General features: G+C 52.0%; 1 protein-coding gene across 1 annotated transcript in view; it reads left to right on the forward strand.

Moving 5' to 3' along the window:
* The window catches only part of XRN1 (5'-3' exoribonuclease 1), a 1184094-nt gene that overhangs the window by 833937 nt on the left and 329000 nt on the right, over positions 1-21157 (forward strand). Inside the window, exon 34 of the mRNA XM_085633624.1 lies at positions 6709-6770. Within this exon, the coding sequence (XP_085489750.1) occupies positions 6709-6770 (62 nt within the window). The remainder of the gene's footprint in view (positions 1-6708; positions 6771-21157) is intronic.

The raw sequence follows: 21157 nt of genomic DNA on the forward strand, positions 1-21157 counted from the left end.
CGGGGGATCACTTGCAACTTCTGCAGGAGGAAGTTACGGCCCTCTTGGCCATAGAGCGCGTTCCTGTCCCAGAAGTAGGATGGGGTTGTTACTCCCTCTACTTTCTGGTTCCCAAGAAGGGCAAAGGGGGCCTACGCCCTATCTTGGACCTCAGGGGCGTCAACGCCTTCCTCCGGAAGGAGAAGTTCAAGATGCTGACATTAGCTCAGGTTCTGGATGCCCTAGACCCTGGAAACTGGATAGTAGCGTTGGACTTGCAGGACGCTTATTTCCATATCCCCGTCCTGCCGGCCCACCGGCGTTACCTGCGGTTCACGGTATGCCACGAGCACTTTCAGTTTACCGTGCTCCCCTTCGGCCTCACCAGTGCCCCTTGGGTGTTCACGAAAGTAATGGCGGTGGTCGCAGCTCATCTGCGCAGATTAGGGGTTCCAGTCTTCCCCCAACTCGACGACTGGTTGTTAAAGGCGGGCTCGCCCTGAACAGTCGTCTTCCACCTCCAGACTACGGCCGACCTCCTGCATTCGCTGGGGTTCTCCATCACCGTGCCGAAGTCACATCTGAGTCCCTCCCAGAAGCTCCTCTTCATTGGAGCGGTTCTGGACTCGGCGCAGTTTCGGGTCTATCCTCCCGAACAGCGGGTTCCGGATATTCAGGCTCTGATTCCGATCTTTCAGCCTTTATCCAGAGTTTGTCAGGTTGACCCTACGGCTGCTGGGTCTGATGGTCTCCTGCATCCCGCTGGTACATCACGCCAGGTGGTGGATGCGGGCTCTGCAGTGAGACCTGAAGTTCCAGTGGGCTCAACATCAGGGCAACCTGTCCGACCACGTCCTGATCTCGGAGGGCATTGCAAGACAGTTGCAGTGGTGGCTCACGGACCGCGATTGGGTCAGTGGCAGATCCCTCTCCCTACCCTAATCTGAGCACACAGTGGTGACAGATGCGTCCCTCCTGGGATGGGGGGGCCACATGGGAGAGGCGGAGATCGGAGGCCTCTGGTCTCCGGTGGAGTCCCGGCTCCATATCACCCTTCTGGAGCTACGGGCGAACCGGCTTGCACTGAAGGCATTCTTTCCCTCTGTCCGGGGAAGTGTAGTGCAGGTGTTCACGGACAACACCACCGCCATGTGGTATTGCAACAAACAGGGCAGGGTGGGGTCGTGGACCCTTTGTCATGAGTTTCTGCGCCTATGGACATGGCTGGAACATCAGGGCATTACCCTGGTGGTTCAACACCTGGCGGGCTCTCTGAACGCCAGGGCGGACAAACTCAGCCGCCGGTGCATGATGGATCACGAGTGGCGTCTGAACTCGGACATGGCGCAAGGTCTCTTTCGGCAGTGGGGAGAGACTTGGTTAGATCTATTCGCCACCGAAGAGAACGTGCAATGTCATCAGTTCTGCGCGTTGGAATTTCCAAGGCGGCACTCGCTCGGAGACGCTTTTCATCGCTAGTGGAGTTGCGGTCTGTTGTACGCCTTTCCGCCTATACCACTTCTGCCCAGAGTGCTGAAGATGATCAGGCGCGACTGGGCCCAAGTCATCCTTGTGGCTCCGTATTAGGCACGAAGATACTGGTATCCCGAGCTACTCAGTCTGTCAATCGATCCCCCGATTCGACTGCCTCTTCAGGAGGACCTTCTGACGCAGCAGCAGGGGGCGGTCCTCCACCCGAACCTGTCCAGCCTCCACCTCCATGCGTGGAGATTGAGCGGCAGCAGTTGATGCCATTTGACTTGCCTCCTGAAGTTTGTGATGTCATTCTGGCAGCCAGGCGTCCCTCCACTAAAACGATATACGCCTGCAGGTGGAACAAATTTGTGGTATGGTGCACAGCAAAGGCTGTGGATCCCCTTTTCCGCCCCTCTTTTTGAGGTTCTCCACTTTCTCCTTTCCCTGACCCAGCAGGGCTCTGCTCTTGGCACCATCAAGGGATATCTTTCAGCTGTTTTAGCCTTCTTGAGGCTTCCCGATCAGCCTTCTCTTTTCAAGTCCCCTGTTGTCAATAGATTCTTGAAAGGCATCACGCACATGTTTCCTCCAGTTCCTTTCGTGATGCCTCAGTGGGACTCTGGTTCTTACTTTCCTGATGTGCGATCCCTTTGAGCCACTTCGTAATTGCCCTCTTTGTCTTCTGACTCTTAAAACCGCTTTCCTGGTTGCCATCACCTCTGCCAGAAGAGTGAGTGAGCTCCAAGCTCTTTCATCTAAACCTCCTTTCCTTTCTGTCCATCCGGACAAGGTTGTTCTGAGGACTCGACCTTCTTTTCTTCCTAAGGTGGTTACTGCCTTTCACATCGGGCAGTCCATTACCTTGCCCACCTTCTTTCCGCCTCCGCATCCTTCGAAAGAGATAAGAGAGGCTCCACCGTCTGGACCCAAAACATGCGCTCTCCTTTTATCTGGACCGCACAAAACAGTTGCGGGTGGACGACCAACTCTTTGTTGGCTACGTGGGCGCTAAGAAGGGACGGGCGGTGCACAAGCGAATCCTCTCTCGGTGGGTCGTTTTGTGCATTAAGGTCTGTTATTCCTTGGCTAAAAAGGATCCTCCTGTGGGGCTGCGCGCCCATTCCACTCGGGCCACAGCGGCTACTACTGCCCTGGGACGGAGAGTCCCTCTGCAGGACATTTGTCAGGCAGCTACGTGGGCCTCGCTGCACACCTTTGCCAAGCATTACTGCCTGGACAGCCAAGTCCGGAGAGACGGCTTCTTTGGCCGTTCCGTTCTCCAGGACTTCCTGGTGTGATCTTGGTTCGCAGACCCACCACCGGGGTTGGTATTGCTGGGGGTATCTATTCTACGGTAAGGAATCTATCTAACGTGTTTCTTTCAAATGCACAAGTTACTTACCTTCGGTAACGATATATATGTAAGAAACGTTAGTTAGATTTCTTACCGCCCCACCCATCCTCCCCGTTCTGGGAACCGATATCCAGGGTTAAAGTCATCCCTTTCAGGGCCCTAGTTTCATGGCACCAGTGTCGGTTTCTTGCATGGCTCTACGTTCCTGGCGCGGAAAGCTATGTACAGACCTGAAGCCAGCGTGCGAAGGCGGCGTCTAAGTACTCCGACGTCATTCCGGCGATCACAACGCCGACGACGGACGCGGAGCCGCAGACGACGCCTACTGACGTGCAGGGGTATTGCTGACGAAAAATCTTTCCAGATCCAGCCTGACGCCTGGGGTTATTCTACGGTAAGGAATCTTACTAACTAATGTTTCTTACAGATATATTGTTACCGAAGGTGAGTAATTTGTGCGTTTAAGACAGTAACATGAAGGATGCATAAAAATGGCAGAGTGGTTGAAAATATCAGAGCTGCCATGTGCATGGATAGACCGTTGGGCATGAGTGTGTTCTCTGACCCTAAACAAATCTGTCACTTCCTTCGAGCATTCCATTTTGCTATGATCGCTTGCTAGGATTTATGTTCATTGTATGTTCTTGCAAGAACTCCACTGTTAATTCTTAACCACTGCAACACAAAACAAGTACTCTCACTTCATTTTTGTACAGGTTTCAGGTCTTAGTAAGAAAGCAAGTAGTATAGATCAGGGATGTGAGGTGTCAGTACTTATGAAATCTTGCCTGTTTTACTATAAATTAAATCTAGAAGCCAGGATTAAAGGGAAAAGAAGCAAATACAAAACTGCCCCTTTTGCACTTAGGGTATGGTTATATACATAGTACAAGTCCCAAAGTCCAACAGGCTTAAGGTCACAAACGCAAATGTAGTCCCCAGTGCCTTGGATGTTGCTGTGGTATTCAGACAGGGTTCTGTTGAGTAGGCATCATAGTAGTCCAGCATAGGGTCAACTGAAATACTGATTCTCCCTCCTGAGACAGAAAGTTGCTTAGTTGTACTTTCATGCAGGAATGGATGGATTGTGGCTGGTTGCCAGTGTTCTGAGAAGTTAGGTATGTGTCCGCATTTGAGGAATACTGTGAGAAAGGGCCGTCGTTCTGCATGGTTGCCCCCACTTTTTGCTGAATTGCTAATGTACTCTGAGTGTGCCCTGGGCTCCTGCTAATCTGGTACCCAGGGCTTATGTTCTTTCCCTAAAACTGCATTGAAGCCTAAACCCAATTGGCATCCCTGACCACAGGTCAGCCCTGGTAAGTGGTACCACTGGTACCCAGGGCACTGTGACCAGAGAAGGCCTCTAATGGCTGCAGCACTTATTGTGCCACCCTTAGAGGTCCTGTACCCTGACACTTACACACATCCTTTGCAGGCTGCGTGTCTTGGTGCAGAACAAAGTGAAGAGTCGACATGGCACACATCCCTGTGTGCAATGCCTGCACACCACTGCCCTGGCATAGATCAGTCACCTCTCTAGCTGGGTGCACTATACCAGTGGTGAGGGTACAGGTGCATGAACCCTATACCCCTACAGTGTCTAAGTCCATTCTTAGAAATTGTAAGTGCAGTGCTGTCATTAAGTGTATATGGTACTTGGAGTTTGTCATTACAAACTCCACAGCACCATATTGGCTACACTGAAAACTGAGAAGTTTGGTATCAAACTTCTCAGCTCATTAAACCCACACTGATGCAAGTGTGGAATTTAATGAAAAATGCACACAGAGGGCATCTTAGAAATGGCACCTGAAAACGAACCCACCACAAGTGTCCAGGCGGTGTGGCTGCTTTCAGCTGCCATCACCAGACATGTTTCTGGACCCCTGGGTCGAGAGCCTGCTGCTCTCTGGGGCCTGAAACGATGCACATCTTGGGACGAGGTGCCAAGCCTCCTTCCCCAGGATGGGCAGGGTTCACGAAGGGGAAGCTTGAAAGGCTTGCCGACTTTGTGAGCTTCCCCAGGCCATTTGCTACTCTCAGCAACTGGTCCCCACTTGTACTGACCCCCACTTTGGGCGGGAGAACCGGCAGGAGCAACAAGTGAGGAAGAGAGGTCTGCTCACCTCTGCCAACTACACCCCTCAGGTGGGGGAGGCGAAGTGAAGCACAACTCTGTCCACGCCATCTTGAAGATGGGGGTACTCGGCCAACCAGGGACAGGCTCATGCCCCCCCTCCCACTGGAGGGTGGCATAATAGGGGGTGCACCCACCCCAGGGAAGGGACCCATTGGTCCCTGCCTTTTACGTATCTGTATCGCTCCTAAATCCAGTATTTAGGGGAACCCCTGAACCTTGCTTCCTCAGGCAAGAACCTGCAACAAGAAGAAGAAGGACCGAACAGCCGTGCAGCAGCTATCAAGAGAAGACGCCCACTGACTTGACCCCTGCCCTACCGGCCTGTCTCCCCCTCGAACATGCTCCTGTGAAATCCCGGTGTGTCCTGCAGCCAGCAACCTCGAAAACCCCAGAGGACCTGCCTGCCTTCAACTACAAAGACTTTGTCTCCCGTGAACACCGGATTTGTTCATCTGCAGCCTCTGGCTCCGGCAGTACATCCACGGCCCGAGCTTGAGTGGGAAAACACCACGAGGAGGTCACCCTGGCGTTCCTGACCCAAGATCGGCGACCCCTGACCTGCCTCATGCCTCCAGCCGACGCCTGCATCCTAAATCCAGAAGGCCCCCCCTAACTGCGACCAGGAGCTGGTAAGAAGATCTGACCCCAAAAGGCACACCTGCACCCGACGCCCCACGGCCTTGTGTGCCCAAACCGACCGTGCCTAACCAAACCCTAACTTCCCAACATACAAGTGGCCTGCTAGTCATCAGCCACCAACCAGAGGCCCCCTATCCCCCATTGGATAACATTGGGCCTGAGCACTCTGCACCAGCCGCGCTAGTGCTGCTGAGGGTGTAACTAGAGTGCATCCTTGACCCTGGGGGACCCCTGAGTCTACCCCCAGATCCTCAACTCCCACTACCAAATATTTACCTCAGAACCGATAACACTATTTTCCTCCATAGGATAACATTGACTGTTTTTCTGTGAAAAGTTTTTAAGTGTGGAGTTTGAGAAACTAAAGAAATTCTTTTACATTGCATAATCGGACAAAATGATTTTACTTGCCTGTTTTCAGGAAATGTCCCAGAGTAGTATCTAGGTATACTACTCTGTGTAAGCCTAGTAATCTCAAAAGTTACTTACCTGCTATTTTGCTAAAAAGCCTATTTAAGTCTATGTACTACATTTACTAAGTACTGTATTTCTCTGCATCCATACTGTAAATCAAACCAAAGTGCATATACAATTATCATTCAAACTGTATTTCAATTTCATTACTACTGTAAAGTATTTATTGCTTACCTGTGCCAGGCTTGCTTGGTTCTAGAAAATAAAATAACTAAAAGAATATTTTTATACTAAAACAATTGGTCTGAAGTTCAGTCTTTGAGTGTGTGGATTCATTTGCTGACTGAGTGTGTACAACAAATGCTTAACACTGTCCTCTGATACTGCCTTACTGCTCGACCACACTACCACAAATGGAGAGTGAGGTGCTATCTAACTTTACCTCTGCCTACCTTTGGGGATCCACTGGATTCTGTGCACACTATACCTTACTTTGGTATAGTATATTCAGAGTCAGCTTCCTACAGAAACAAAATCACAATTGCTTGATGAGAAAAACCTGTAACTGAGGGGAGAGTTTGTGCAGGTAGGTGTGCAATGACATTTGATCCTTTACAAGTTGTTTACCTCCTCTATGAAGGCTGTTATATTTAAGAAAGTCAAAGATTGTTCTCTCCATTTCCTTGGTTATTACTTTTTATTTTAGTGAAAGAAGATTCAAAATTTCCTAAAAGTGAAAATCAACCACAGAAAATGCCGGAAATGCAGGTTAGTTAATCAACTGTTTTGCCTTTTGTCTTTCACCTCTGGCACATTCTTAACAGTTGTGCATATAGTCGAGCAAGAAGAACTGGATAATGTCATGTTACATCTATATGCCACTGGCTGTAGAATATTAAACGTACATGCGTGCTAGATTTACTCTTCAGAGATTGAAATTTTATGGCTGTCATATTCACAATGCAATGAATTCCTTAACCCCTGTTATCCATACTAGAAACTTCTGCATACAATTTTCAAAGTTGCATTTCTTATTGCAGCGTTCCTCACCTGGTGAATTTCTCCAGGCACCCAGACAGGATAAAGAAACATATTTAACAGCTCTTGTGTACTTACAAATGATGTCGTTGGCCTCTGTAGGACACCATTCTGATCCAGACATGACAGACAACTGCATTAGAGCACCAACCTTGCGTGCTGAATGCATAGATGCATTGCACAGAATGGACCTTGTTTTCAGTTTGTACCCAGCCATATGCAAATCAGTCTTGACCCTGCTCCAATAACAATAGTCCAGCCTGAACTTGCAGACAAGGTCCTCCCTGAACTGGAACACACACAACTCAAGACTGGTTTTGCCCTGATTGGGGCTCTGTAGTTCATTGCAGCTTGGTTCCAGTGGCACAGTGAGCACGAAACTCGCATCTAAGCATATTCTGAGTGCGTACTGCAATTAGATTGGAGGAGATATTCAGGTATGGACCCTCCTCCCGTATGTCAAGCACAAACGCACAGCTGATGCGATAGCAAAGAGAACTAAGGAACAGGAACAGTCCTGTTTAGTATGGAAAGAAAGCCTCACCCACATTATAGTGGCAGGCTTCATCACAGGCTGACTCATCCCATCCTGACAAGGTAATACTGACAGCGTGGCCTTAATCTCAATGAAAGGGAGTTCCAAATAAATATTGCTGGATATGGTATTGCTGGATCCAGATCACTTTTAAAATTGTCTATACATAAACCCAAAGGGATTCCTTTTGTTCATGGTTGCCTAGAGTGGAATTAAAAAGCAAACCCAAATGTAGGACGCATCGTGAGAATGTCTCATGCTTTGGCCCCTAATAGCAGCCTTCACAGGTTCATGGGCCGTCATCAAGGCTAAGAGGATTCCTAATCTATTTATTATATTGGACAATGTGTGAAGGTAAGAGTTAGTCGTACCTTCATTATGACTGTGTTCACTCATGATGCACTCTTACTTACAGGATAATGTATGAAAATCCACTATATATTGAGACAAACATGATTACATAGCAGACGCACTGCAATTGTTTTTATAAAATTAAAAATGTTTGCAGTTATTGCAACCATGTTCCTACTTGCCCAGACTTTGGGTTCATTTTAAGGGTCTCTAGGTGATGTGTTCTACCTTTGGTTGGACTCAGGATTCCAGTACAAGTTTCTGTCTTTGCAGCTAATCCCATGGGTCTTGAAGAAATTCAGGTGGGACTGAGCACTTGATTCTGGTGGCCCCAGGTTGTGCCCAAGGAGGTTGGTACTCCAAACTGATAACCCTGAACTTCTGCCCTCCATTACTTTTTTGGGAGTGGGCTGCTCCCAAACTTCTAAAGCCTACTCCTTCATACATGGAGAATGAACGGAACTAATGGAGGGTTTTGATCTACCATCTGGGGTGGTTGATATCTTTCTGATGGATATATCTATCTGGAGATTTTCACCTTTTGAATATCTCCATGTGCAAGCTTGGTCCAGACACTTTTCGATCCCTTTCCCAGGCCGGTACCGGCTCCACCATGGCTACACACTCAACACCTCATGATGCTACTGGAGCCATAAAGCACCCCCGTTGGCATAATTACATCAGTTTCCTATTGTCCACATTTTCGATGCATTCCATACCTCTCCAACTCTCTTCAAAGCTGGAATTTTTTAGGTCTTCTTTCATTTTAGGTGCAGTTTTCTCATATGTTGCGGCATAAAAAGTGCGGCTCCAACGGTTCCAGTGCCTGTGACTCCACCTGCCCCCACACTGACTCTGCCAGTTTGCATAATCCATGTGGCATGGCTTTCTTGACCACATGATGATCACACATACCCTACTTTTCCAACTCCAGGTGCAGACCCAAGCCATTTTCTCAGCGTCATGTTTGGTATATTTAATAGGGCTATGATCCAATTGGGTGTGCCTGCGGACTCCACTGGTCCACTGGCTGACTCATTGGGGGTGTTCCAGTGCCTTACCAACAGGCACTCTTCCTACCATTAATGCCATTGGCCCAGTTCAACTGGCCGACTCCGAAGCCGACTGCTCCGGTGCAGAAAACCCGCCACCTCAACTGTTTCTTCCATCATTCCCGGACATGGAGTTGTCACTGCACTGCAGACGACCCGACCTATGACGACAACCATCTTCGTCAACGCCGCTTTTGGTGCCACTGAGTTTCATAACGCAAGGGCAATGCTGAAATCTGTAGGGACCTGGGTAAATGGGCTATTTCAGAAGAACAGTGGTCCCTGAGGTAATAATTGTTTAGCAATTTGTAAAGAGGAAATCTTCTGCAAAACAATGTTTTTAATAATCAGGAGTTTCAAAACAGTGAGCGTGTACATAAGTAACAGTGGGGTGCAAAACGTGCTCTATGCTCAGGCGGAAGTGATCCAAAATGTATAATGTGTGTATCAAAATCTACAACTATTGTGTGCAGCCTGTATTTTACAAATAGTCTTATTTACCAAGGTCTGCACACTTCAGTTCTACATTTTGATCCACAAATAATGCTGATCATAATTAGGACTTGAAATATAGTCGTCCGAAGACAGTAAAAGGTCAAATCCACATGAATTATGTACAGTTTTGCAGCGTGAATCTTTCTGGATTCACTATGCTGTGCATTATTCCGCGATCTTGTGGTTGGGTCCGGATTCGTAGTCTTTTCTTTGTTTTTTTTTTTTTTTTTGTAGCCCAGGTGGGCGTCGACGTCCACCATTTGGTGCACCTCCCGTGACGTCGTCGTGCTTCCTGCGGAAGTCCCACCTTTGGGGCGCCATCTTCAGATTCTTTTTTCCGCCGTTGGGTCTGGATCGTCATCGGGAAGCTCCAGAATTACACTCGGAGGAAGAAGGAAGAAAAGCGAGTTTCGTCGATAGAATCACTAGAAGATATCAGGAAAGGAAGAGATTTCATCAGGAGCGCGAAGAAAAGAGGACCAGCGCCCTTTTTCTTCGACGGCCTTGGAGAATGCACGCTCAGAGACCCTGAGCGCAATGGACAAGACGCCATTCAAGTTCTGCCCAAACTGCCACCACAAGTTCGCGCAGAAAGACCAGCATCCGGTCTGCAACCTCTGCCTGCCGGTCGATCACCAGAGTATCGACTGCAACGCCTGCTCAGCCTTCGCGCCGAAGACACTCAGGGTGAGAGAGCGACAGAGAAGAGCCAACGCCAACATGGATGGCAAGGGGAAGCCCCCGACGCTCTACGATCTGGGCCTCTCCACGGACGACGAGGACAACGTCGCCGAGACAGCCGAAAACTTCACGGTCGTAGAGACCGACAAGAAAAAAGAAGACGAGGTAAGAGAATCGTCGAGCGCAAAACAGAAAGTACCTCGAAAACACGAGGGTGACTCGAGAAAAACTGAGTCAAAGTCCACGAAGGGAGCCCCGGCGCCGAAAACTTCGACGTCCAAAGGAGGAACCACGGACAAGAGGCCGAGCGGATCCTTAGAAAAGGACTCCCTGGTGCCGAAGGACGCCGAAAGGCAAGGGTCGTCGAAAACATCCCATGAAACGGGACGATCGACGCAGAAAGAACGTTCGACGTCGACGCAAATTTCATCGAAAAGACCCGCGGTCGACGCCGAAAGCATCTCCGAGATGGAGAAAAAGAAGAGGCGGCTCGAGGCCGAAATGGAGAACATCCTTCAAAGGAAGAAGGAGTTCGACGCCAGGATGAAGGAATTCAAGATTCCAACGGTTTCATCGGCGGACGTCGGTGAGGTCGAAGACGAGTTCGACGCCGAAGGGATCTCGAAGAGGAAGAAGAACCCTATTATGAGGGAGAGGCCGAGGAAGAAGACCAACGGTCGTTCTACGAATCGGCGGCATCTACCAGCAACGACGTCGAATGGCACGATCTCTACACCGAAAACCCGGAGGAGCCCGTGGACACGTACCCTTCGAGGCCTTCGCCACCCGACGACATCGGGGTGTACAATATGGTGGTCAGGAGCGCAGCAATGGCCTTCGGCGTCAAACTCGACGAGGAGAAACCGAAAGCCGATTTTCTCGTCGAGACACTGCTCCCCATCCAGACAAGGAGCCAGTTCCTCCCCATGCTACAAAGCGTGATGAATCAGGGGAGAGAAGCCTTCAAGGAACCTGCGACCTGCCGGTCGATCACGCCCAGGACAGAGAAGAAATATAAGCACTCCTCCCTGGACCCCCCTTACATCAAGGGTAGCGTGACCGCAGACTCCATCATAGCCTCCACGGCCAGGAGAAGGGCCAATGTACCAGCAACTTCGGGCCCACCTCCGGATAAGGAGAGCAGGAGGATTGACCTCACAGGAAGAAAGGTCGAGAGGAACGCCGCAATGCACTGGCGCATGGCGAATTCGAATGCACTCCTCAATAGACACCAATACCAGCACTGGGATGAGATGGGGGAGCTAGTAAAGCACCTCCCCGAAGAATACCGCCAGAGAGCCTCTCACCTGATAGACGAAGGGAAGAACATCGCCAACTCCTGTATAAAGACGGCGTTGGATGGGGCAGAGACCTCAGCAAGACTCATGGCCATAGGGGTCACAGAGAGGAGGCATGCATGGCTAAGAATCTCGGGATTCAAACCAGAAGTGCAGAACAACATCCTTGGCACCCCCTTCAACGGAGAGACACTGTTCGAAGCAACAGTGGACGAGAAGCTCACCCAGCTGAAAAAAGAAAACGAGACGGCGAGGTCCATGGGGGCCCTACAGCTGAGGGGAATGAGGCGAGGAAATCCCTCAAGGAGACCCTACGGTAGGGGAGGAAGCCAGCAGGGGACGTCGCACCAGGCGTTCCAACAAGGACAGCAGGGTGAAGGTCACGGACAAGGTCAGCAGAAGCAAAACTGGCAATATCAACCTCGGGGCCAGTCCTTTCGCGGGAGAGGGAACGGACGTGGCCAAAGGAGGAGAGGGGGCGAACAGCCCTCGTCGAAGTGACTCAGCACGCAAGAGGACGCCTACCCTCGTCAGGACCCCAAGGGTGAGGCGCAAAAAAGTGTCATCAGGGGGAAGAGAAGATTCAAGAGCCTACGAGCATACGACACCAGTAGGCGGAAGACTGAGGTTCTACCTTCAGGAGTGGCGGCGTATAACCACAGACAAGTGGATACGAAACATCGTGCAGTACGGATACTGCGTAGATTTGGAGAAAAGACCTCCAAACAGGAAACCAAAGGGAAGACTGAGATCGGCCCAAGAACTGGCAATACTCAGAGAAGAAACGCGGAAACTCCTACAAAAGGGAGCCATAGAGACAGTGCCGTTCAGAGAACGCAACAAAGGGGTCTACTCAAACTACTTCGTGGTTCCGAAGGTAGACGGAGACCTCAGACCCATACTGGACCTCCGTTACCTAAACAAGTTCATCAGAACGCAAAGGTTCAAAATGACTTCACTGCAGGAGGTTCTGCCACAGATAAGAGAAGGGGACTTCATGGTCACCGTGGACCTCAAGGATGCCTACCTTCACATCCCAATAAACAGAAGGCACAAGGGCCTTCTAAGATTCAACATCGAACAGGAACACTACCAGTTCACAACCCTGGCCTTCGGATTAAAATCAGCACCAAGGGTCTTTACAAAATGCCTGTCGGCGGTAGCGGCACACCTACGAAGGCAGGGAATACATGTCTACCCCTACTTGGACGACTGGCTGGTCAAGGCAAACTCACGCGAAAAGTGCGAGAGGCACGCAAAACGCGTAACAGACACCCTCACGAATCTGGGATTCTCGCTTCACTGGGGAAAATCATCGCGGGAACCGGAACAGGTGAAGATTTTCCTGGGGGCAAAGATCAACTCCCGCATCAGTACAGTAGTGCCCAGCGACAGGAGGACAGATGCTCTACTGAAGGAGACGAAGCTCTACCAGAAGGGGCGAGCTCTGACAGTGAGGGCTGTGAGCAAGATGATGGGGATGATGGCATCCTGTATCCAGCTGGTGCCGAATGTACGCCTGCACATGAGACCATTCCAGGAATGGCTACAACAGCAATGGTCACAAGCAAACGGAAGTTGGGAGGATCTAGTGGTTGTTACGCACGCAGTGCTGAAGGAGATAACTTGGTGGAACAGAGACAACATAACAACAGGGAGAAGCCTGACACCACCAATCCCAACAGTGACCATTACCACGGACGCATCGCAGAAGGGATGGGGAGCGCACATGGACAACCTCAGAGTGAGGGGTCTATGGGCTCCAGCAGATGCGGTCCGCCATATCAACTACCTCGAGTTGAAAACAATCCTGCTAGCCCTGAAGGCATTCCAGAGACACCTGTTCAACCAGAGGGTGTTGGTCCAAACAGACAACACCACGTCGATGTTCTACATCAACAAACAAGGGGGGACACAGTCGTTCCCACTCTCATCCCTAGCTCAGGAGATTTGGAGATGGGCCATACCTCTCAGGATAGATCTACTGGCAATTCACCTACCGGGGAAGGACAATGTGGAGGCAGACTGGCTAAGCAGGCAGACCTCAGCGTCACACGAGTGGGAGCTCAATGGCCAGGAAACGGAGAAACTCTTCCGGAGATGGGGGACTCCCACAATAGACCTATTTGCAACACGCCACAATGCAAAATGCCAAAGCTTCGCGTCCAGGCAACCAGATCAACAATCCAAGGGAAATGCCCTATGGATAAGCTGGTCGAGGACATTTGCCTACGCCTTTCCACCGATACCCCTGTTGCACAGGGTGCTCGACAAGTGCAGAACCAGCAACATGACTCTGATCCTGGTGGCTCCGCAGTGGGCGAGGCAGACATGGTTCTCACAAATTCAAGAAATGGCACAAGGCAACCCATACAGGTTCGAGAGGAGGAAGGACCTGCTCTCAATGCAAAACGGAGAGGTCCTGCACCCAGAGCCAGAGACCCTCAACCTGGCGGCATGGCTCCTGAAGACCTAGAGTTCGCACACCTAAGATTGCCTCCGAGCACGATGCGAGTGCTACGGGAGGCGAGGAAACCAACTACACGAAAATGCTACAGCGCAAAATGGAAGAGGTTCACTGTGTGGTGCCGGAAAAAGGGCCTGCAAAACAGAATGACAAGAGACTCAACAGTACTGAGGTACCTCACACACCTTCTAAAGAGTAACCTCTGCTCGAGCTCACTAAAGGTACACCTAGCGGCAATCGTGGCCTACACCAGAGGTGAAAAAGGTGGAAGTTTCTTCAGCTCGCAGGTGGTGAGGAGATTCATGGAAGGAGCCAAAAGGATGGCCCCCCCGAAAAGGTTGCCGCCGCCGGCATGGAATCTGAATGTGGTCCTGACGGAGCTCATGAAGGCACCGTTTGAACCCATTCACAAGGCCACACTGCAGATGTTGACTATGAAAACGGCCTTTCTGGTGGCCATAACCTCACTACGCAGGGTGAGCGAGCTTCAAGCACTAACGCTGCAGGAACCCTACATTCAGATTCACAAGGATAGAATAGTCCTGAGAACGGACCCACACTTCATGCCCAAGGTGGTGTCGGCGTTCCACATGAATCAGAGTATTCAGATACCAAGTTTCTTCCAAAACCCGACTTCAAACGCAGAAAAAGCCCTGCACACCCTCGACGCAAGAAGAGCGGTGATGCACTACATTGAGAGAACCAAGGAACTCAGGAAGTCGAAACAGCTGTTTGTGTCCTTTGCTACTAGCTTCATGGGTAGGCCAGTGACTAAGGGCACCATCGCAAGGTGGATTGCCCTCACTATTCAATTCTGCCACAAACAGGCTGGACAGGAGCTAGCGGAGGGGCCGCAGGCTCACTCCACAAGGAAGAAAGGGGCCACCGTGGCCTTCCTGGCGAACACGCCCATCCAGGACATATGCCTCGCGGCAACTTGGGCATCTGTGCACACGTTCACGAAACACTACTGCGTGGACATTCAGATGAACAAGGAAGCACAGGTTAGACAGAAGGTGCTTCAGCACATTTTCAACGACCAACGCTCATCTACCACCCAGCCGCCACAGAATTAGGAAAACCGCTACAAAGTCTATGCACAGCATAGTGAATCCAGAAAGATTCACGCTGCAAAACGAATAGTTTCTTACCTGTCGGTGTAGTTTTGCAGCTTGAAGATCTTTCTGGATTCACTAGCGAACCCACCCACCTCCGCCAGGAAGATGAGGATGGAGGAAGAGGGGGTAAAATGGAAAAGATCCAAAGAAATGAAAACATACAGAAAAATGGACAAGAAGGATTAATCAATCGCCTAGGGTTAAAAAAAAAAAAAAAAAAGGAAAGGAAAAAAGAACCCGAAGATGGCGCCCCAAAGGTGGGACTTCCGCAGGAAGCACGACGACGTCACGGGAGGTGCACCAAATGGTGGACGTCGACGCCCACCTGGGCTACAAAAAAAAAAAAAAAAACAAAGAAAAGACTACGAATCCGGACCCAACCACAAGATCGCGGAATAATGCACAGCATAGTGAATCCAGAAAGATCTTCAAGCTGCAAAACTACACCGACAGGTAAGAAACTATTCGTTATCACTGAATGATGGATGCAGGGGTTTCAGAGAGGATGTTGCATCGTCTGAGGCCAAGTTATAGGGATAAAAAAAAAAAAGATATTGTATGCTCTTAATGGTATAGCAACAAGATTGCTGTAGGCTGAACTGTAATGTTCTCATGCCGAAACTGAGTGGCCAGTCGGTCCGACCGGTTTATATAGACCCAACCTTTGTCAATATATCCACCGTTGCCACAACTCACAAATCCACAGCCTGTGGATGCCAAAACAGTAATGCCTCACCGGCAGAAACTCATGGAAGGTTTCTTCTTTGAGAAAGATGACCCTCGAGATGATGTTGGAGACGGTTATGACCAGCTCTCATTTAACCTAGACTTTGAAGACCGCAAGTGGTCTGGATACATCCCCTCAGTGGGAACTATTCCTGTTCCCATCTGATAGACTACTAGCCGCAGATTCCTTCACGTAAAATTATCCCCAGGCGTGAGACTGGATCCGGAAACTTTTTTGCCACAGCATCCATGCGCGCCGGGGCGACCTCACGCGACTCCGCCCAGGCATCGTCTGCATACGTGGTGTCAGCAAGGTCACATAAGACCCGCCCCGGCACACCTACGTCAGTTTTTTCCTTTTCCGCATGCAACGTGGATCCGATCCTTGCTACGGGCCTGTTGGGGCCCCTTTTTCTTCCATTTCCTTTTGGTGGAACAGTGTGCGAATGCCTTCGGGCTTCAAAACTTGCACGTTTTGTCGGCGTCTTATGTCGGCGACAGACCCTCACCTCATTTGTATGTGGGTTTTGGGGGAGGATCACAGCACCACAGCTTGTGCGGCGTGCCAACAGTTGAAGCAGAAGTCGCGGCGGGAGCGCCGGATGAAACATCTCTCGACGAGTCTCTCCAGGTCGACGTCCCCCCCCCCCCCCCCCCCCCCCTCTGTCTGCTTCGGCGGACGGCTTCAGATACGACCGTGGTAGTCGTCCTCGCCCTTCTCTGATGTCACGTGAGCGTCGCTCCCCGGTGGGCAAGTGTCGCAGTTTGTCCTCGGCGGCTGGTTTCTGGCCTTCCGGGGGTGTGGATTCTCGGAGGGTGATGCGGCCCCGCGTTTCGTCCTATCCACCGTTGTCGGTGTTGGGGCGTTGAGAGTCCAAATGGAGACATACGCGGCGGCTTTGTAGACCTTGCTGGCATCTCCTCCTCCTTCCCCTCCTGGGGCGTCGACTGATCCCTCGCCCTGCCAAGGGCCCTCCGCGGCACAGCCGGTGGCTCCGGCCCGACGGGTTCGGATCCAGGCTTGGAGGATGTGGTGCTGTTGGGGTGCGGCTCCTCTGGGGCACCTCCTTCAGGTCACGGCGTCTCTGCCTCGCTGCAAACTCCCGCGGGGGTCCCTGTGGTGTCGCAGGAGGTCGCCGGGGCTCAGGTCGCATCCCCAAGTCCCTCTCAGTCCTTTGACAAGGTGGTCCTGTCGAAGGCCGAGGTGATGCCGCTACTGCGCCGGCAGCAGCTGGACTGTGCGGAGCCACAGGGGTCGGTGAACCCTCCGCGTCCCGCTCCGGGTCGAGCCCGAAGGAGGAACCCTCGTTCCTCTCCGGGCCCCTCTCGTCCCTCCCCACAGGCGGCTGCCTCGTCGGAGGGCGAGTCGGAGGTTGAATCGTCCCTGGCGCCGCCACATGGGTTGCCGAGCGATCTTCGCCACATTCTGTGCTGCGGAGGGCTTCGTGCCACCCCCAGGCCTGTCTTGTTCCCCCACGCAGGGGGCTGCCTCGGCGGTGGTCAGATCAGCGTTACTCCAGTGCCGCCCCGGAGCCGGTGCGGCTCCAGCTCTACTCCGGTCTCCGCTCTGGTCTCCGGTGCGGGGTGACTTGGAGGTACCTTGTCCGGTGACGCCGGATGGTGCCAACGTCCTGCCTCAAGCAGCGGACTCTATGGCTCTGCGCAGGAGTCGTTCTGCGGATTCGTCTTCGGACGCTCCTTCGCCGGAGGCAGGCTGTATATTGGTGTCGTCCTCCCCGGAGACTGTTCACCCTGTGGTGTCTTTCTCTCCGGCATCGAAGGATGGCTCCTCTTCCTGAGGTAGAGGTGTTCGTCGGAAGAGGGCAGGTCCCTAATTTTTCGGCTCCTTCTGACTTCCAGGTCTGGCCCTTGCCCGTCCCGATTGGCCTTGGGGACGGCCGCGTTAGTTTGCAGCCATCGCCCACGGAGGAGCTGCTTTCTCCACCATGGGGCCCTACGGAGGCGGGTGCGGCCTTCGCTCACGCGGTGTCCACGGCTGTAGGCATCCTGCGCATGGGTGACCCAGTGGCTCACTTTCGGGCGGACCATCTATTAGAGGTACTCCACCAGGGCTCTGGTGGGAGGGAGGTCCTACTTCCCTTTGAAGGTTTGCTCCTTTCTTCCTTGACTGGGGCTTGGAGACCTCCTCCCTCAGGGGACCCGGTGCCTCAGCATCTTCTGCACCGGCACCTCCCGGCGCTGCGTCACCCGGCGTGTCTTTCCCTTCACCCCTCAGCCTCTAGCCCCCTTTTGCAGACTGCTTTTCCCTCCCTCCTGCCACTGTTGACTCTGCCGTCCCGAGAGGGCCGCTGGCTGGACTCTTGGGGACGCAACATATTCGCCTCGACCAGCGCGGGCCTGCGGGCCCTTAACACCTTGTGTGTGCTGGCTAGGGCCTCCTCCTGTTTGTGGGACTTTGCTGAGTCTCTGGGATCTGCAGCGTGCCAGCAGTCTGGTCAGGTGGACTTACGGAAACATGCATTGGATGGCCGGGAGCTTGCGGCGTTTATTCTCTGCTCCGCTCTGGACATCTCAGAGGTGCTGGGCCAGGCCATGGCTTCCTCAGTCGCTCTCCGTCGCCATTCTTGGCTTCGGGACGGAGTATTCCCTGAGAATATTCGGGAGCGACTCATCGACCTTCCATTTGATGGAAGCCTGTTGTTCCATGCCCCGGCCGACTCCGCCATCCAAAGTCTCTTGGCGGGGCTCCGTCGTCCTCCTCCGTCCCCTCCTCAGTGACTTCTGAGTTGGGTTGATTCTGGGCCTTCTTAGGCCGGTTGTTCTGGCTGTGGAATGTGTTTTCTGGCCGTTTACGTCCTTTCTTGGGACTTTGGCATTGTTGGCTGCTGGACGGCCCTTGTGTTGATTGTGTGTGGGTTCTGCAGGAGTTGTTGCGCGGACTTTGCCCTGAGATTGGGCCTTCAGCTTTGCTTGGGCTTCTTATCACGCCTTCAGCTGGGTTTTTTTTTCCCCGTGGCTCTTTTGTTTTTCCTCTACTGCGGAAGTTCTTCCAAAGAGGGTACCCATATCTTGGGACTTAACGTACCCTATGTGGGGTAGTGGTAGCTGTCATGTAGCTTGCGCTCCGCTAGAGGGTTCTGGTCGCCTTCGAGTGCCTGTTCTCCATGGTGTTTAGGTAGGTTGCTTTTGCTTCCTGAGGTCCTGTGCGCAGCCACTCGTAAAGGTGTGCCCGGGCATCTCCTCCTCTCCCTGCTCCTGTCCTGAGGTCTGGAATGATCCGGTGTTCTCCCTTGCCAGGCGTCGCCTACTCGGCCTTCCTGGGGCCTCGGGCTGTTCTTCTTGCTTCTGGCGGCTTTGACTGCCGGTGCTGTTCTGGCTGGCAGGCTGCTCTCCATCTGGAGTGGGTTCGCCTTCTTTCCCTCGTTTCCTTGGGCCCTCAAGGCTTCTTCTTCTTCTTCCGCTTTTCCTGTCTTGGCATTGGGCGGAAGCTATGTTGCCCTGTGGGGGAGTGGGGTGCTTCGGCCTCTCTGTCCTTGGTTCCTCTGCTGTGAGTGTACGAACCTCTTCAGCCTTCTTTCCCTCCTACTTCCCCTTGGGTTCGGTGGGGTTCTGCTTGTGGGGGTTCGCTTGGCCTAGCAGGGGCGAGGTTCTACCTGGTCCACAGATCTGGTCCCCTGTGGGACCCTCTGTTCTGCATTGGCTGGTGGGGTCCTTTCGCAGACCCTCCTTCCCAGGGGGTATGGCTAGGGTATCTATTCTACGTGAAGGAATCTGCAGCTAGTAGTCTCTATCAGATGTACGAGTTACTTGCCTTCGGTAGCGATGTATCTGGTAGAGACGAATCTAGCCGCAGATCCCTTCACGGCCCTCCCTTCCTCCCCTATTCTGCGAGGACCCTTGGGTTGGTCTTCGGTACTCGCCTCCTGGTGGGGGGCTGGGTCTCCTGTGAGTGCCTTCCTTGTTCTTGACGGGTGGCTCCGTCTGGGGGTGGTTCATTCTAACTTTGGAGGATGGGGTTCCGGTGCTCCGGTGCCCTGCTGCTCTGGCTACTCCAGGTTCGGGGGGGATTGCTTTCTATCCCTGTCCTCCCTCCCCTCACTTCCTTCCATGCTTAAGGGTCATCTGGCCTTGTCTTGCCCTTCTCCCTTGTGGGTGGTTGCCCTCTAGGTTGGGGTGACTTGGAGGTTTGTTGCCCCTGTCTGTCTTGGGCCTGGTCCCATTCCTTGCTCAGGATGGGGGGGGGGGGGGTGTTTAACTACGTGTGCCATGACTTTTACGCATGTTCCGGGGCACAGAGATGGGAGGTTGTCTGTGCTGGCAGGGTGACTGCGCAGGTTTCTGCTTGTTCTTCTTACTCTTTCCCTGCCCTTGGTTCTGCGGTGTTGGCACTACTCTGGTGGTGGTGTTAGTCAACGTTTCTTTCCAATTTTTCTGCTCTTCGCACACTGTTCCCATGCTTCCAGTTTTTAGGTCTCGCTGGCGGTGCAGCGCGAATCGCTGCCGCCAACGAGAACTATTGTTGCCGTGATGCCTCTCAAGGGACACGCGCAGCGATTGAGGTCTGTGGACGCGCTGCTGAGACGCGCTCGCGCAGACGCACACGCCCCCAAGCGTGCGCGCGCCACGCTCCGCCGGGCTTGTCTCTAATAATGCATGCCCTGTAGTAAGCGGCCCATGGAGTGAGTACACCCCCTTCAGGACTCAAACCACTGTAATTAATTCCCTCTGTGGGTTTCTACTTTGCTCCGCCCAGATTACACCCCCTCGTGTGGTACTCCCCTCTCATGCGCAAACCTCCTTTGTAATACTGCCAACCCTTCAGCACTCACATTTTCATCTCTCCGCTCTGCTTCACTTTCCCGTTTCCAGCGGTAGCTCCTTGTGAGAAGTTGGCCTGATGTATGATGTCACTAGTTCTAGTGTACACCTTATATCAGTCCAAATACCCTTATGGTGATTGGTTGTAAAGTCAACCTTATAGACCAGCTATCCTAGTGGTAGCATGGACAAGAGCAGTCTTAGGCTAAACTCTGAATGGCATGTGAAGCCAGCTGTGATACCATATATAATCCCTTGAATACCAAATGAAAGGACACCACAACAGATATATATATAAAATAAAGTGTATTTATTCTAGTCAAACCCTCAGCACTCTTTATGAGATTCGAGGTAAGTACAACACAGTCTTATTTAAGCATACATTAAGTCACACAGGTAAGTAATACAGTTAGGTCCTAGGGGCCACGCAAACCATATACTAAGTAAGTGGTATAAGGACCACTGTCACGGAAATAGAATAGGCCTAGGCCTAGGGAATCGCTGGGGCTACACTACACTAGCGTTAGTTAGGAAGTGGGAGGCCCACGGGATTCGTGTGCAGAGTGGAAACACTCACGCGTAATGCGTAAAAGTCAATAGCAATAGTACAGTTTA

Source organism: Triturus cristatus, chromosome 11 (assembly GCF_964204655.1).
Source record: "Triturus cristatus chromosome 11, aTriCri1.1, whole genome shotgun sequence".
Taxonomy (NCBI): Eukaryota; Metazoa; Chordata; class Amphibia; order Caudata; family Salamandridae; genus Triturus; species Triturus cristatus.